Source organism: Lampris incognitus, chromosome 14, assembly GCF_029633865.1.
Source record: "Lampris incognitus isolate fLamInc1 chromosome 14, fLamInc1.hap2, whole genome shotgun sequence".
Taxonomy (NCBI): Eukaryota; Metazoa; Chordata; class Actinopteri; order Lampriformes; family Lampridae; genus Lampris; species Lampris incognitus.
In genome coordinates, this window is record NC_079224.1 from 40,437,896 (window position 1) to 40,455,287 (window position 17,392).

General features: G+C 48.3%; 1 protein-coding gene across 1 annotated transcript in view; it reads right to left on the minus strand.

The window, feature by feature from the left end:
• Nucleotides 1-17,392, minus strand: part of LOC130124454 (ephrin type-B receptor 1-like) — a 239,729-nt gene that overhangs the window by 68,566 nt on the left and 153,771 nt on the right. The window contains 1 exon segment of the mRNA XM_056293908.1: nt 3,449-3,604. Coding sequence (XP_056149883.1) covers nt 3,449-3,604 — 156 coding nt within the window.

Sequence of the window (17,392 nt, forward strand, 5' to 3'; positions counted from 1 at the left end):
AAAACAAACTCGGGAGATGAGGGGAATGGCAAAACAGATAACCCTCTCCCTTATGACAGGAAGTTTGAAGGCTCGCCTTTGTGTCTGGGGGTCCTTACAGTCGGTTACAGGGATCAAGGATGATCTCAAACTGGCCACAGCTGAGAGTGGCCAGACCCTGAGTCGGTGCGGTGAAGACCAGGAATTTAGTGCACTCATCAGAAACATCCTGTTCTGTGTCCATGTTTTGTGCTGAGTCCACTACATTCTTAACATTTTACCCACCAAGTCTGCCAATGGCAGACAGCGATTGCTCTGCTGAAATGCAATGTAATGCTGAAATTTAAACACGCAAGTGCTTTTTAGATGCAAAGCACCCCATGAATTTGGTTTCCTCGCCTCGCTCGCTCGCTCACTCACTCACTCACTCACTCACTCACTCACTCACTCACTCACTCACTCACTCACTCACTCACTCACTCACTCACTCACTCACTCACTCACACTCACTCACTCACTCACTCACTCACTCACTCACTCACTCACTCACTCACTCACTCAACAATCCTGCTTCACATCTATGACACTGTAACCGTGTTACATACATTGTACTGTAATTCACTTGCGTTTTTCTCTTATCCTCTCTTATATGTGTAGAGAGCTATAGTGTCTGAAGTATTTTGTCAGTACTTCTAGCCCAACTCCCAAACAGCTCTGCTCACAGTTAAATATGCACCGGTTGAAATCTCAGTACAGCTGTAGCAGGGGGATAGATTTTATCTACTATACCCCCCTCTCTTCTCACAACCCTCCTTTTTTTCCCCACTTTCTATTCTTCCTGACTGCACTGCCTCTCCCCTACAGACTAATCAGCACCGGCTCCCCTGCCCGACTCCCCCCAATTACTACTCAGCCTGTCATTCTCCTCCTCTGTCTCACACAGCGAAAGGGGGCCTGCTGGCCCCAGCAGGTAGGAGCTGGCCAACCCCAAGGGGGAAGGAGAGGTACATCAGTCTGAGGAAGCCTTAGGGGAGAGAGAGATGCTGCTGCTAGGGCCCTGGGGGAAGAAAAAGGGTGCGGGGTGGCTGCACAGCAATGCAAACCAATGTGTCAAACGCCCCTATACCCGTTAGCCAAGCCCAGAGGAGTGGGCTTGATGCTGGGAGCACTTGCCGTGACTCTCCTCAGGGGTAGGCTGAAATCAGGAGACAATAAAGAATGAGGGGATAGACTAAGGGAGTAGGAGGTGTAGGGGTACTTTGAAGTGGATCCCAGGCTTGATGTGTTCCTGAGGGATGAGAAGGGGGGGAGGTAGTAGTAGTAGAAGCCCCCTGCTGACAGAGCCAGGCAGTCGCCTATCCATCAGCGGGCTAATCAGACTGATCTGGAGCACATAGGAGCCAGTGCCATGGACACCAGAGAGCAGAGCTAAAACTAAAGCTTCTGCTGCTACCATTTGGCCTGATTTGAGCGACTCTTGCCGTGCTCTTATCAGGACCAGCAGTATTAAAGAGATTCTGGCTAGGATGATCTCACTGGCCCCCCTGCTGAGATCTAGGGCACCCTGAGCACCAACCTCAGCTGCTACTGTATGGTTCAAGCTTCAGAGAGGGCTTTGACTGCGCTGTTGCAAAAGAATCGGATTAACACGAACTGTAGCGGAATTCAAGCCAGCGGAAGACGTTAAAAAAAGTGATGTTGCTCAAAGCGGGATGGTGGGAAACAAGACTCTCAGCAACGCTGACGTTTGCGGTTTGATGAGCGGGGAATTGCGTCACATTGCTGAGAATGGGGATATAATGTCTCACTTTTACCCCTCCTACTGTCTAATGCACCAGGTAATTTTGATAATAACAATGGGGTACCTTTCTAATTATTTACAGTGCTATCAGATGAATATTATGCTACCAGACACTCAGGATTTTTTGGCATATTAACATGACATAATAATAAAATTGTTGTGGAAGTTCTACGACGAAAGAACAGGAACACTTTGATAGAGTAAAGTAGAACACCTAATAGTAAGATGGAGAAGAGAGGAGCAACATTGTAAGGCACGGGAGGATAATGGGGAGAAAAAAAAAGAGAAGGAACATAGAATACAGAGGAGAAAAACAACACCCTGGAAAAGGAAAATGAAACTAGAAAGGAGGGAGGATGAATGGAGACAGAAAACGGTACGCTGGGCCAATGATTCATTTGGAAAACTCAACACAGACCAGTGGGGATCTTAGTAAGACGCTCAGCTGGGGAGCAGTTCTACAAACTTCTTGGGGCTGAGTCAAGGCCCTCGAGCTAAGAACAAAACTTAACTTGATGAAGAGCTCACAAGCTCACAAGAAAGCTACATGGTGTACCACATGAAGGTAGAGAAGATTCAAGGTAACCGAGGGGGGTCATCTGCTGAGAACATGTTTGAGCCTATAGGTTGGGATGGCTGTACTTTAGGGGGCGTTCGAACAGCCAGACAGACAGGCTTGTCAAGTTGGCATACCTCCAAAGCTTTAAGGCATTTTGTTCATGGTCTTAGAATAGTAATGTGGCAACAGGGGCGATTTCAACATGGCAGGATGTTGCTATACCTTGTTTAGAGATATATACTAAGAGGTATAGTACACAAGTGAATAAGATGGTAGAAAATGGAGTGTGGTCCTCTGCCCATCCCAAAGCCAATGAGACAGGTCTGTATGAATAAATCAAGACCGAATTAATAAATAAACACAATGATAACGTCTTCAGAGCTGCTGTTTGTGGAGAGAGGGAACCATTAAGTCTCTCCCAAGTGGTAAAAGAGGAAAAGCGGTAAACAGTCTTTTTGGGAGCTACAGTGTTCTCCTCCGATGTAACTGTGTGTCAGCAGGGACAGCAAAAAAGGCTTAGCATATTGCTTTTCCATAATATTAAGATAACTATAAGACTGTGAGGGGCCTTATTGGATCTCCAGCGGATAACGGCAGGACAGTGTCGGAGATTTGCAGCATCTGCCTGAGTAATTAGGATTTCAGGGGATGATAGGAGATCGACAGTGAGACAGAAAGAAAAAGGTAGAGAAACTGAGCGGGAGAAAGCATCTGAACTGAGGGGCAGAGAGAGGAAGCTCACTGACACAATGATGGGGAAGGTCAGTGACAAAAAAAAACCCCACAATGTGATTATTACGGTCTGCCTGAGAGGACATCTAGGGCTCTTTAGATAGCTATTTGGAGCCAAAGTCTTACGTCGCCGTGAGAACGACAGGCGGAAAGGGAGGGAAAGGAGGCAGATGTGGAGAAGAGATGTGGCATGCGTGCAATTTTGTCTGTTCAGTTCCAACAAGAAGTACATATGTGCAATTAAGTCTTGAATTAAATGCCATAAGCAATCTATACACGGCCATCATCATACTCGAGAATGCACGCACAACTCAGTCCCTCTAGAAGAAATCGAGTCTGCATGGGCTGGAAAGGGTGTGTACATCACGGGCACTTACTGGTGCAGGGAGCATCCGGCAGGTCAGCGTCACCCCGGTAGTAGCCGTTGCGGCACACGCAGACGGTGGCGGCTTCAGCTGCCGAGCGGCTGTTTGGCGGGCACTGTAGACACAGCCCTGGACCCTGAGTTGACTTGAAGGTCCCCGGCGGACAGGCTGTGAGAAAATAAGAAAATGGCAAAGAATAAAACTTGGTGAGATTAGGATGAGGGGGAAAAGACCATGAGCAGCTAGAAGGGTAGTCTAAGCCATGAGCATCCGTACAGAGGGGGGGGGAAATAACTTAGATCAAAGCAGGAGAAAGCCATCTGGGTTTACCGTATAAGCTGCGGAGAGAGAGAGAGAGAGAGAGAGAGAGAGAGAGAGAGAGAGAGAGAGAGAGACAAAGAGAGAGAGAGAGAGATAGATAGCGAGAGAGAGAGAGAGAGAGAGAGAGAGAGAGAGAGAGAGAGGGGGAGAGATTGAGGAGTCCAATTTAAAATGAAATGGATGATTGCCTGATCCTATGGGTGTCTGACTCTGTGCCTGTCTCGATCTCTCAGCTTCAGGGTCCCTGTGTTTCTCTCAAACAGATCCAACCTCCCGTCTGCTGCTCTCGCCCCTCTCTCGCCCATTTAATATCAAGTGCATGGTCATGATAACGCACTTGACGCACTCAAGCGGCAGATTCATTCTGCCTTGTTCAAGAATGCAAATGGGAAAGATGCTGTGGTGGAGGACAAAGATTATTGGGGCAGATATGTGTATAAGCTTAAGCAACAGCCAAATCTATTTCCCTCCCTATGCAGAGAATGGGAAGTTGTGGAGTTTCTGCATCGCATGGGAAGATTTACTAGCCATAATAACTCTGATGAATGTGTAATATTTTAGTAGTGGTGCAACACGCAAGGCAGAGGACATAAATTTAATGGGACAAACAACTCACAGTTTCTCCATCTGCATCTATTTACCTTAGTAAAAGATTGTAACGGCTTGATTGGAGCTGGAAAAAGGGAGAGGCACTTCTCCAATGAATGTAAAAAACTCGAGCGATCCTTGGCTTGTCATAGGCAGGACATTGTTATGAGTGTGACGTTACGATTTAGACAGTGTGGTGTGTTGGGGTTTGCTCCGATGAGACTGAGCTCATGTGGTGTTTGGATGAAGATCAAACCTAGAAGTGTGTGTGTGTGTTATGGGGACAACACTCCATTAGCACACATCATACTGAGCAGTCTTCTGTGTGTCTCCGAAACGCCGCTGAAACTGTGTGGAAAAGTGTCCACTGGTGGAAAAACGCGTGAATGTGAAAACTTACTTCCCGCATAATATTGAATGTAATATTTTTTTTTGGGGGGGGGGATTTTTCCCCCTTTTTCTCCCCAATTGTATCTGGCCAATTACCCCACTCTTCCAAGCCGTCCTAATCACTGCTCCACCCCCTCTGCCAATCCGGGGAGGGCTGCAGACTACCACATGCCTCCTCCAATACATGTGGAGTCGCTAGCTGCTTCTTTTCACCTGACAGTGAGGAGTTTCACCAGGGATACGTAGTGCGTGGGAGGATGCCGCTATTGCAGCAACAAGGACACATACCCATGTCCAGCTTGCCACCCGCAGACACGGCCAATAGTGTCTGTAGGGACACCCGACCAAGCCGGAGGTAACATGGGGATTTGAACCAGCGAACCCCATGTTGGTAGGCAACGGAAAGACTGCCACGCCACCCAGATGCCCTATTGAACATAATATTTAAGTAACATAATATCTAATTTCCTTGCAACCCATGAAGTAATTTCTTACATTCTCTGATTGTCTACCAGTTCACAGGCGGACACTTTTCTGCACAGTTTCAGCAATGATTAAGACACACAAGACAGCTCAGTATTATGGCTGCTAATAATGTGTTATCCCTACAAAATACACTGATGAGTCAAAAGATTATGACCACTCATAGGTGAACCAAGTAATGTTGATCATCTCCAAACAAGCGTTGCCTTGGCCTCCAAATTCTCCAGACCTCAGTCTGATTGAGCATCTGTGCGTCCGTCAAGTCCGATCAACTGTGGCTCCACCTCGCAACTTACAGAACTTGAAGGATCAGCTATTAATGTTTTGGTGCCAGATACCACGGACATGGCGGCACGGTGGTGCAGTGGTTAGTGCAGTCGCCTCACAGCAAGAAGGTCCTGGGTTCGAGCCTCAGGGTAGTCCAACCTTGGGGGTCGTCCTAGGTCATCCTGTGTGGAGTTTGCATGTTCTCCCCGTGTCTGCGTGGGTTTCCTCCGGGTGCTCCAGTTTCTTCCCACAGTCCAAAGACATGCAGGTCAGGTGAATCGGCCATACTAAATTGTCTGTAGGGGTGAATGTGTATGTGTGTGTGTGTGGGCCCTGTGATGGACTGGCGGCCTGTCCAGGGTGTCTCCCCGCCTGCTGCCCGACTGCTGGGATAGGCTCCAGCATCCCCGCGACCCTGAGAGCAGGATAAGCAGTTTGGATAATGGATGGATGGATACCACAGACACCTTCAGGAGTCTTGTGGAGTCCATACCACGGCAGGTTGGTGCTGTTTTGGCAGTACACAGAAGACCAACAGCATATTAGTCAGTCGGTCATAATGTTTTGGCTCATCCGTGTATTTGGACATAATGTTGAAAATCAAGGTCGTTTCCCTTGAAGCATGCCAGCATTGAAATGCAGACATCATTTAACTACACGTATACAAATCAGAGAACATACTGCTGAATTCTGGAGCCCGCCGACCTAGTCAAGCAGCGTCTGGTAAATGGAGCGGTATTTAACGCGGCGATGACCAGGGAACTAATTGCATCCGTAGTTTTTGTGGGGTCAAGTGGTGGCGAATACAGCGCACCACCTTCCTGGGCAAAACCTTCAGACATTTATATCAAAAGGCGTTTAAGGTTTAATTAAAGCGTTTTTATGCTTCATTAAAATAAGCGGCGAGAAACCACTTTAGGAGGCGAACGTTTACTGCGTTGTAAAACGGGTACACATTTTTCCCTACTTTTTTTTTCCGTTTTACGAGTCCTTATCATTCAGCCGGCCTCTCTGGTGGGCTGTTAGTGAGACACAGAGACAGGGGAGACAGGACGGGTGGGGGAAAAGGAGACACGGGCTAGGTGGGGAGGCGTGTGTAAACACAAGCTCACGCTGCAGCCCCCAGCGGAGACACGTCTCCCGGCTCTGACACACATGGGGGGGGGGGCGAGTGAGTGACCCGCCCTCCGGTCACACAACACCATTCAACCCTTAATGAGACCGTCACACAAACATGCACATGCACGCATGCATGCACGCACGCACACATGCACAAAATCATGCACACACACACACACACACATATAAATATAGCAGCAAAAAAACTTTAATTCATAGCAGTACATGCCTGTTTTGTGCGTCACACACTCATCAGCTGCCAAGTTGGCTATACAACAAAGAAAAAAAGCCAGCCAATAAACGCTATGTTGCCTCGCACCACGCCCCTAGTTACAATGCACAGCAACCAATGGGAGGGCAGGAAACGTTTGAAAAGTAACACCGGGAATATTACAACCAATGAGGGAGGGGCTGGGGCTCGTTTTGAAAAAGTAAGGCCTTAAAGGGCCCGCCGCGCTGTTGAAATAGCCTGCTTATAAAATATAACAGAATAAAATAACTTCCAATGGGGGTACTTTACGAACATCATCTAGAGGAGTGGGTCTGGACCATAGCCGAAAGAGCAGACAGGCACAACATCAACATCACTGACGGTTTCCGGAAGGAAAAAAAAAACAAAAAACCCCGCTATATTCATACACCACCAGACCACAACAACCACAACCAGCTTGTAAGAGTACCCCAGCAGCTGGCTGGCAGACCACAGTACTGACAACGCACTATCATATCCCCAGGGGCAAAATGCATCGCTATGCTGTGAAGCACACGTAGCAGAGAGTATCGGAAGAGTGGGGAAGAGTTGTGGAAGAGGGGCGAGAGGGGGGTAAGAACGGTCCCGTGGGGACTTTTAGTTTGTACTGCGAGCGAAAGGCGAATGTGGAGTCAAAACGGCCTCTGCTTGAACTGTATAAATTTCAGGTGTGAGCTGATCAATTCTCCACATGTAGGAATACGGAGGAGACCTTCAAAACATCTCGCCGGCCATGTGGGGAAGCAGGCAGCAGCTGCACAGCCCTTTTTACAACACAATAACCTCCCAAGATCTCAGGGATTACAGGAATATAAAACAGAGGTCAAAATGTATTTTCAACAAGGAGAGGGGGAGAACTAACGTGTCATCATCTCTGCCGTGTAAAAAGAAAATCAATCACATCGGTCCGAGCAGATAGGCAACAGCAAACAATCATAAACACACGGTGATGGGTCTACACATGCGCACAAACAGACACACACATAAATCTATTGAATCCAATAAAAAGAGGACCGCAAGTCTTTAAGTGTGTGTTTAATGGGGTGTGAGCCACATGCATGTGTGAGAGTGTGCTCTCCAGTTGTGTTAACAGACAGGAAGTGGCGAGCTTGGACACTGGGAAGCTCAAATGCTCATAAAAAAGGCAAAAGTGCCGTGCTGAATCAGCTGTCCGACTTAGCATTGCTGCAAAAGTGCCTCCGGACAAACGTGTGCGCACAGCTGAATGCAGGCATGCACTTCTGCACGAGTCTATACACACACACACACACACACACACACACACACACACACACACACACACACCATTAAATGAGACTGCAATTTCAAATGTTATGCCAATTGACTGGCATATGTTGTACAGAACCCGAGTTAATTTAATACCGGTTCTTGGAAAACTGAAGATCCTGGAGTCAGTACTATGGAAAAGTAAGGTGAGAAGAGAACAAGAGGTGACAGCTAGAGGCAAATCACACACACACACACACACACACACACACACACACACACACACACACACACACATCTAGCATGTCTGTCTTCCTCACTAGCTAAACATATTTCCCGTCTCCCGGTCTTGGAGACCAGAATTCCTTTGGTTGACCTTCAGAACATGCATATGAATCCTCCGCATTAAACTCGTTAATTAGCTGCTCGCTGATCTGGTGTGCAGCGGGACGAAGGGATAAGGGGAGAGGAGAAGACAGGGTCAGAGTGTGAGGAACGGGTATGAAGGATGCCGGGGAACTTTACAGGTCTCGTTGTAGGAGCAGGCAAGAGACGGGCCCGAATGTCACTACGCCTCACAGCAAACACCTCCCGCTGATTCATGGATGTTTGGATTGGAGAAGCCCCAGTGCTTCTACCCCTCGGAAGAAACCTCCGCAGCAAGACCCATCACTCAGTGAAGGTGTTGGTTTTCAGGGACGGGGGGGAGACAGAAAGTTAGATTAACAAGCAATTAGTCTCCCTTGTGGGGGAATAACCCAAAACTGAACCGGTTGCGTGCAGAAACAAAACATCCCTCCCTTTCAAGTGGTCCCTGCAGGGCTATGTCTTGCATTGTTCACGCTCTTTTGCAGTTGTTCTCTGCCCTCTCATGTCTTTTTTTCCCCCCGCCTTCCCTCCCAATGGTAATGACTTGCTTTCTGTCTTTTCTTACCTTTCCCCCCCTTGTTGCTTTAAGGACTTGATTGACAGAATCTTCAAATTCTTATTATGTCTCTCTCTCTTGCTCTCTCCCCCGTCTCCCTCTCTCTCTCTCTCTGTCTCTCACTTTGCAATGTGTTGACAGAGGTAGGGCAGCCATGGATCACTGGTAGCCACTAATCACAGTCTGACAGTGATGACCCCATGTCACCGCCAGTCTGGTGACCTGGGGATACGACGGGAATGATCTCCTCATTGTCAGAGTCACTGCTTCAGAAAATACACACGGTGACATCTCCGTGCCCCTATAGATGACTGAAGGGGGAAATGGCTCGTGCAGCCTTAACCGCATCTAGTCTACCAAAACAGCCACTGGCACAGACCAAATACAAAGCCGAACTCAATGCAAAACACAAAGCCTTCCCGATCTGTAATCATTCTGGACAAACCTCTGGCCACCTGCTCAATAATAAGCAGGATAGAGAAAAAGCGTTTCATATACTATACTGCATGTATTTAGCCACAGTAGGAGCATTGTTAAAGTAACCTCAGGGAGCAGGCTTTGACAAGCCCTAATAAGCAGAGCAGAGATTTCAAACTCACAGGCTAGAATATGCACGGTACCTGCTGAGTCCATTAACTGAAAGCACACAATTAAGAGAAAGAAAGACACTTTATTTTGTCATTGTAAAGGTTACAATGAATTTGTTCTCTGCATTTAACCCGTCCTATTGTATAGGAGCAGTGGGCAGCTGCAGCACCCGGGGACCAACTCCAGTTCTTCTTTCCATTGCCTTGCTCAGGGACACGCACACATGTGTGTGAGGAGGCTGGCTGGGATGAGAGTCAGCACCTCCAAGTCTGAGGCCATGGTTCTCTACCGGAAAATGGTGGATTGCTCCCTCCGGGTTCAGGATGAGTTGTTGCCTTATGTGAAGGAGTTCAAGTATCTCGGGGTCTTGTTCGCAAGTGAGGGTAGGATGGAGCAGGAGATTGACAGGCAGATTGGTGCAGCATCAGCAATAATTCGAACGTTGTATCGGACCATTGTGGTGAAGATGGAGCTGAGCCAGAAGGCAGAGCTCTCAATTTACCAGTCAATCTTCGTTTCATGAGCTTTGGGTAGTGACTGAAAGGGTGAGATCCGGATACAAGCGGCTGAAATTAGTTTCCTCTGTAGGGTGTCTGTGCTCAGCCTTAGAGATGGGGTGAGGAGCTCGGACATCTGGAGGGAGCACGGAGTAGAGCCGCTGCTCCTTGGTGTCGAAAGGAGCCAGTTGAGGTGGTTCAGGCATCTGATTAGGATGCCTCCTAGGCACCTTCCTTTAGAGGTTTTCCGGGCACATCCAACTGGGAGGACACCCCAGGGTAGACCCAGAACTCACTGGAGGGACTACATGTCCAATCTGACCTGGAAATGCCTTGGGATCCCCCAGGAGGAGCTGGAGGGTGTTGCTGGGGAGAGGGACATCTAGAGTGCCCCACTTAGCTTGCTGCCACCGCGACCTGACCCCGGAGAAGTGGCTGATGATGAAATGAGATGAGATGAGATGAGATGGTCAGGGACAGTGACAGGAGTATTAACCCTAACATGCATGTATTTTTGAACCTGGGAGGAAACCGGAGCACCCGGAGGAAACCCACGCAGACACGGGGAGAACATGCAAACTCCACACAGAAAGGACCCGGGATGGCCTGAGGTTCGAACCCAGGATCTTCTTGCTTGAGGCGACAGTGCTAACCACTGGGCATCTATAGCACTGCACTGGCAAGGAGTCCTACTTAGGGCATGTGTGATTAGCTGTTATAGGCGTTGCACTAAAACGTATATGGCCCATAAGAACAGAAACGTAATTGGAAACAGAGGTTTTATAGAGGAATTAGAGCAAGAATTATATTGGCTTGTCAAAAGAGCATCATCTGGTGTGTGTTAGATAAAATGGAAATATACAGTTGAGAGCTGTGAACAGCTAAGGCAAAGGATTATACGGTCAATCTGATGGGTTTGGAAATAGCTTCCCCACTCCAAACCAATCAAAGTTACACTAAGTCCTCTCCCAACTTTTCCCTTGCCCTTCCTCAGAGGCATGCATACAGTTTTAAACCTCCAGAGAAGGCTTGACAGCAAATAACAGCAATGGTTGAAGACATTTTGGCGAAAGATTAAACACGTTCATGGTACAAAGACACATGGAAATACCCCATCATTTTCTTCTTCTTAACAGCGGCTCCCCCTAAATGAGGTAACTAATATGCTGCAAAGAGTAAGAGTGTGACTCAGTGCAGGGAAAAACTGTGAGTAAGCTTCAGTGACCCTTAAGTGCACCTCTTAGCCCCTGAGCCCACCCTTAACCCCCACCCTCATCCATCACATGAGATGGATCGGCAACTTTAGAGTTTTGCACGCACCCCCTCACCCACAAACGCTCACGCATGCAAACCTATATTCAGGTCACGACCTCATTTGACCCCCCAATTTCACTATTCTGTTGCTCGGCTACTCCGAAAGACCCCACATCAAAACCCCACAAGTATGTGTGTGTGTGTGTATGTGTGTGTGTGCGTGCATGCATGCCCCAAATGCCTGCCTGCATGTATGCCTGCATGCATCTACTTATGTGACGAAGTGGAGATTTTGAGTCAGTTTGTGAGATGAACATGTTTGACTTAAACGATGGCAAACAACGGCCCGAGATTGGTATTCAGCCTCCCTCCTCTGTCATTGTTCATCAATTCACCAAAAATCCACGGAGCAAATTGGTTTTCCTATCCGAGTGTTCAATTTCGCAACAAGGTCATCAAGGAGTCTCAGTAGGATTGTTTGAGACTGAAGCCCAGCCAGAACTAAAGGAGACTCAGACTCACCAAACTGTCAGACTCACAGTAAAATATCCTCAGGTATTCAAGTCGGGCCAAAAACACACTTCCTTTTTGCAAAAACAGATTGAAGACCAGTTTTGCACATGTTCAACAAAAAAGGCCACATGGGGCCCAGGAGAAAATATGTCTGTCCTAGATCTCAGCCTACCACGCATGTATGTAACTTCTCACAACCAGAGCCAGCTCCTCTTGGAGGCATCCAAAGGTCAGAGTGATGACATGACTTGGCAGGGCCTGTTCAGTGTATGCCGAGGGGGCCTGGGGGCCACAGCTGCTGTGCCCAAAGGGAAAGTGCCGGGGAGGGCATACTGAGAACGGGCCAGTCCTCGGAATCTCCCTAGTCTCTGTCATCAACTTCTAATCTATTGGACGGAGTGAATGTGGAAGAGGAATAAATGTGGGCCGAGGAGGTTTTCTCAGGGAATAAAGGGAGGGGTGAAAGAGAGCAGCGCAGGAGTGCACCCCCGTCTGCTTTGTGAAAAGCATTTGTGCTGAAGAGTTCCTCCTACAGACCACTCCTGCTGGTCATTAATCATTTGTCCATTCTGGCCCTGTCAGGGGCTCTCAACTTAACTAAAACACACACACACACACACACACACACACACATGCACACATTCATTCACACACATGTACATGCACGCACACAAACAGACACACACACACACCTGTGTAACTTTTTGCTGCTTTTGTGCACCAAACACCGTACATCTCGACATACCTGTTCTCTCAGCTAGCTAATACTGCAGTGTCTGACAATGCAAAACTCTAGTGGGGACCACACAAACCTCCCCAGGGCATGCCGAAATATCCCCCAATTAGGCTCGCTTTGGAGCCACACACACACAAACAAATCTCTGTGCAGTCCCACAGCCAGCCAGGCAGCCAGGACAGGTAACACTGAGCACAACACGTGCATTCAGAAGCGAAATATGAGAAGAGGCCGAGGGACGCTGGCTAGAGTAAACTTTCTGCACTCGGATGATATAAACACAAGGCCCTCATAGCACCCTGACGGCTCGTCGATAGGTCAGCGTCGGACACCTGCGCGGCAACATGTTTACCGAGCGACACTCGTGTCACAGTTGATTCAATAGAGGGCAGCGCAAGCAGGACAAAAAAAAACAAAAAAACACTCAATGATGAGAGAGTGCTGCTAAACAAAATAAACAGGCCCGTGTATGAATTCTCATCAGCGATCTGTGTGCCGCACATCAGGGTGTGAAATCCAACAGACTGGCCGCTAATGATGATGAACAGAACAGGTGTCCGGCTGACAATTATTTTATACTGTAGGTAGACATATCCGGACAAGATAACGGGGGTATGTGTGTATTTGTGGTTTTGCGTGTATGATTGCATGAGCTCTGACACACAAGCATGCCAGACAGTCCACGCCACTGGACAGACTGTTGCCATGGCAACCTCACAGCCAGTAATTTGTTGGCCTGCACCTTCCCTTTGAACAGCCGGCCAACGACAGTCTGGCCGACAGGGAAATCTGGCCTACTGAAACGTGTGCATCCGTTGTGTGCGTCTGTGCATACACGTATTTGTGTCTGTGCCTGCGTGAGCAAAACCGCACGCGTGTGCGTGATACAAATCAAGGCAGCCGCATAATCTCGTAGCTCAACACATACCGGACCGAGCTGGCAACGGGCCAGACCGTATCACGCCTGGCACAGTCGCTCGGGTCGATTTTATTTTCCAGGAAGATGCGGCCTTGTGCCAAGGCACCGAGCGTATCTCTCCAGCAGAGGAGCAGTCGGAAAGGGGCAGAGGAGAACAGATAGAGAGGAAGATGAGGCATTGGTATTCCAGCACGGTCCACAGTGCCAGTCCAGCACTAGCTGGTGTGGCAGCGGAGCAAACTACCCCTCAAAACATATCGCCACTCAGCAGGCAGTAACATGTGCTTGCACTACAATCTTCGCTGTAATCAGAAGCTAACAGGGGACTGGCCGGGCTCGCCGCTTACTGCCAACGCACAGAGAGACAGAGGGGCGAGAGAAGAAAAGAGAGATGAAGTGAGGTTTAATATCCCGGGCTGAAATCAGTCAAAGGAACAAATGTGAGCGAGTCCCCTTTTGCTCGCGCAGCGTTTGATTACACTCCGCTAATATATGCCGCCTTATCCATCTTCCTGCACGTGAAGATACGGAGGATCAATAAAACCTGCGCGTGTTACCATTTAGACAAAGAAACGTAATCTTGCTGCACCGCGGAGTCAGGGGATTAACATAGCTCATCTCCAAATAAACCCATTTGAGACATTTTTCTTCCTTTTCTTTCTGTTCTCCGCAGGAGCTGGCTTGTTCAAGCTATCCAAAATTTACAGCCCCAAAAAAAAAAAAAAAATCGGCCGGTGTGACCGGAGATAGGGTGTCCGTGAATCACGGCTCAGAGAAGATGCGAGGAAGAATGATCACAGCGAGGTAATAAAATCAGCCGTTACAGGCCCTGTCAATTACCTTGCGATTCTATCCTGCCGTGAATAAAGTATATGTTCGGAGATAAAAAGCTTTCCATCTCCTCTCCCGCCGACTTGCGTGACACCATTAGCTTCCTCTGTCTCAGCACTTGTCTCTTTTAAAAGGGCGCTAGCTCATTAACTTCATGGCCGAATCAATTAATCTATAGCAGTTAGCCAAAGATGCCCACTCTTGCTTTTTTTTCCCCCCTCCCCTCTGCTCCCCGGCCCGGCGATGTCTGTTACGTTTACTGCACCCACAATAATAACAACATGGAGACGTATTAAAAACTGTTGAGACGGGTTCAATTCTCCGAGTGAATCAACTTGCTGGAGGAAGCTGGAAGGTAAAAAAGCCTGTTTGATGGCCTCATGTTCGCTTTGTTAGACAATTTGAACATGATAGTTGTTCAAGCTAGAGACAATTGTGCAGGTCGACTGCCAGTGGCAAATCACAAGGCTTGGCAGAACAGCACCCCGCTCACCTGCATTGGTGTGCCAAACCGTCCCGGTGGCGTGGCGGTCTATTCCGCTGCTTACCAACACCGGGATCGCCGGTTCAAATCCCCGCGTTACCTCCGGCTTGGTCGGGCGTCCTTGCGGACACAATTGGCAATGTCTGCGGGTGGGAAGCTGGATGTGGATGTGTGTCCTGGTCGCTGCACTAGCGCCTCCTCTGGTCGGTCGGGGAACCTGTTCGGGGGGGGGGGGACTGGGGGGAATAACGTGATCCTCCCACGCACTACGTCCCCCTGGTGAAACTCCCCCTGTATCGGAGGAGACATGTGGTAGTTTGCAGCCCTCCCCGGATCGGCAGAGGGGGCTGAGCAGTGACCGGGATGGCCCGGAAGAGCGGGGTAATTGGCCGGATACAATTGGGGAGGAAAAAAAAAGGGGGGGGTTGTGTTTGATGGCCTTATGTTTGCTTTGCTATATAATTTGAACATGACAGTTGCTCAGAGACAGATAGAGAAAAATGTGCAGGTCGCCCGCCAGTGGCCAATCACATCGCTTGGCAGACCGGCACCCCGCTCACCTGCATCAGTGTGCCAAACCCATTGTTTCCAAAGTTATGCTCGGTTGCCGGGGCAGAATTTTTGTTGCGGTTTACCGAGGAGGCCTTCAAAGCAAGAAACGTCAGTCAACCATGTGGCGCTCGAGATCCCAGAAAACAACAAAAGTATATAAAGCAAGCAGCGTGGAAAACTGTTACTCTTCACCTAAATGGGAGATTTGTTTGTGTCCTTTTATGATCAAAGGGAAACCTGCGCTTCTTGAAAGGCTTTGATTCTTTCTATTTGTTCGTTTATTTATTTAATTTCCCCCTTTTTTCCCTTTGATTAAAGAAAACAGCATTTCATGCTCGACTATTAACATAAGCAAAGAGAACGTACAATGAATAGGAATGGGGGCCTCCGTTTTACAGCCAAATTAAAAAAAAAAAACATACCAAGATCCATTTAAATAGCTATAAACAGAACAGCTGCACAGCGAATTAAATTAGTTAGAAATGATAACGTGAAAAGTAAATTATCAACTTTCAAAGTCGGTTACCTTGAGGTATTTTGACGTATCTAAATGCACTGCTGACAGAATTTGATTTTTCCAAGCACTGAAAGAACATGTTATGTTATTGGTTATGTTATAAGTACACGTTATTGGTTAAAATGTATCTAGAATTACCTAAAACAAGCAAAGGGTAATTCTGGGATTCTTAAACCCAGGCCCTATTTTCCTATCATTAGGGGTCTAAATGACTAATAGGGGCAACATTCTTTGGAATTGGTCCAGTATGTAGGGAGAACCAGCTTCTTTGGCTGGCAGTAGTCATCGACTGAAACTAGCCATCGGTTTCATACGCATATGCATTTATACGGCTCAGCGGACTGTAGGCGATCCCCAACCTGACTGATGAAGTGATTTAGGGATCAGGAACACTTTGTCATTTCACCTCATGTACTTGTGCACACGAAATGAAACGAAATGCCGCTTCCCCCAGCCCACAGCAGTGCAGCATACTGACAAAAACACATTCAAGAACTACAAGAACACACATATTCAAACTAACACATATATCTAAACTAAAAAAAAAATCACTATCCAAGGGAACAAACGCCAGCCAGGATGACTGTCGGAACCGCCGGTCTGCATGGGCAAGCAGTTAGCTTAGCCTGCCCCAATTACGCATCCAGTCAGACCGCTCCAGGCAGGGGTCGTGGTCCCTGTGACAACCGGACAAAGCACACCAAGCCCTCCCAGCCGATCCAGCACCAGCTATCCCAGCCAGACGCCCTCGACACACCTCCCCATACTCCACACGACAACACCAAAAACACCACAGTCAACGCCAGGTGAGGCCGCCACCAGGTGTTATCGGAACTGCCGGTCTGCATGGGCTAGCAGTTAGCTTAGCCTGCCGTGCTTCCGCGTCCTGTCAGACCGCCCCCTGTGTTACCTGCTCAGGTGCAGCTCTGGGCAAGGCTGCGGCCCCTGGGCCCACAACGCAGCTGACCAAGCTCTCGCAGCCGATCCAGCACCAGCTCTCCCAGCCAACAAACGAAGACAAAACTTAGACACTGACGTGGACAAAGACATTGCTTCGACGGTATTGGGTGAGGCCGCCACATATGTGAATTGGTGCCGCCATCTTCCCACACTGGTACTGGGTGAGGCTGCTGCGAACGTGAATTTGTGCCGGGAAGATTAGTAATGAAACGTTTCTCCAACTGAACTTTGTTTTCAGATGACTGATTCAACTTTCTGGGATCACATGCTGATGTGTAATGACGGTGATCGGTTTATGAAACCGGCGATCAGTTTCATATGCTAGCATGAAAATGGCATATGAATGTATATGCACATCAAACCAGCGCTCGCCGATCACATATAAACCAGCGACCGATGGCTGGTTACGGTCGATGACTACTGCCAGCCAAAGAAGCTGGTTCTCCATTCTCTCTCTCTCTCCTCATCCTCTTTAATTTCTAGGAGCTCTTCATCATATACTCTGGCTCAAATAAATACGGGGGGCCATCAAATT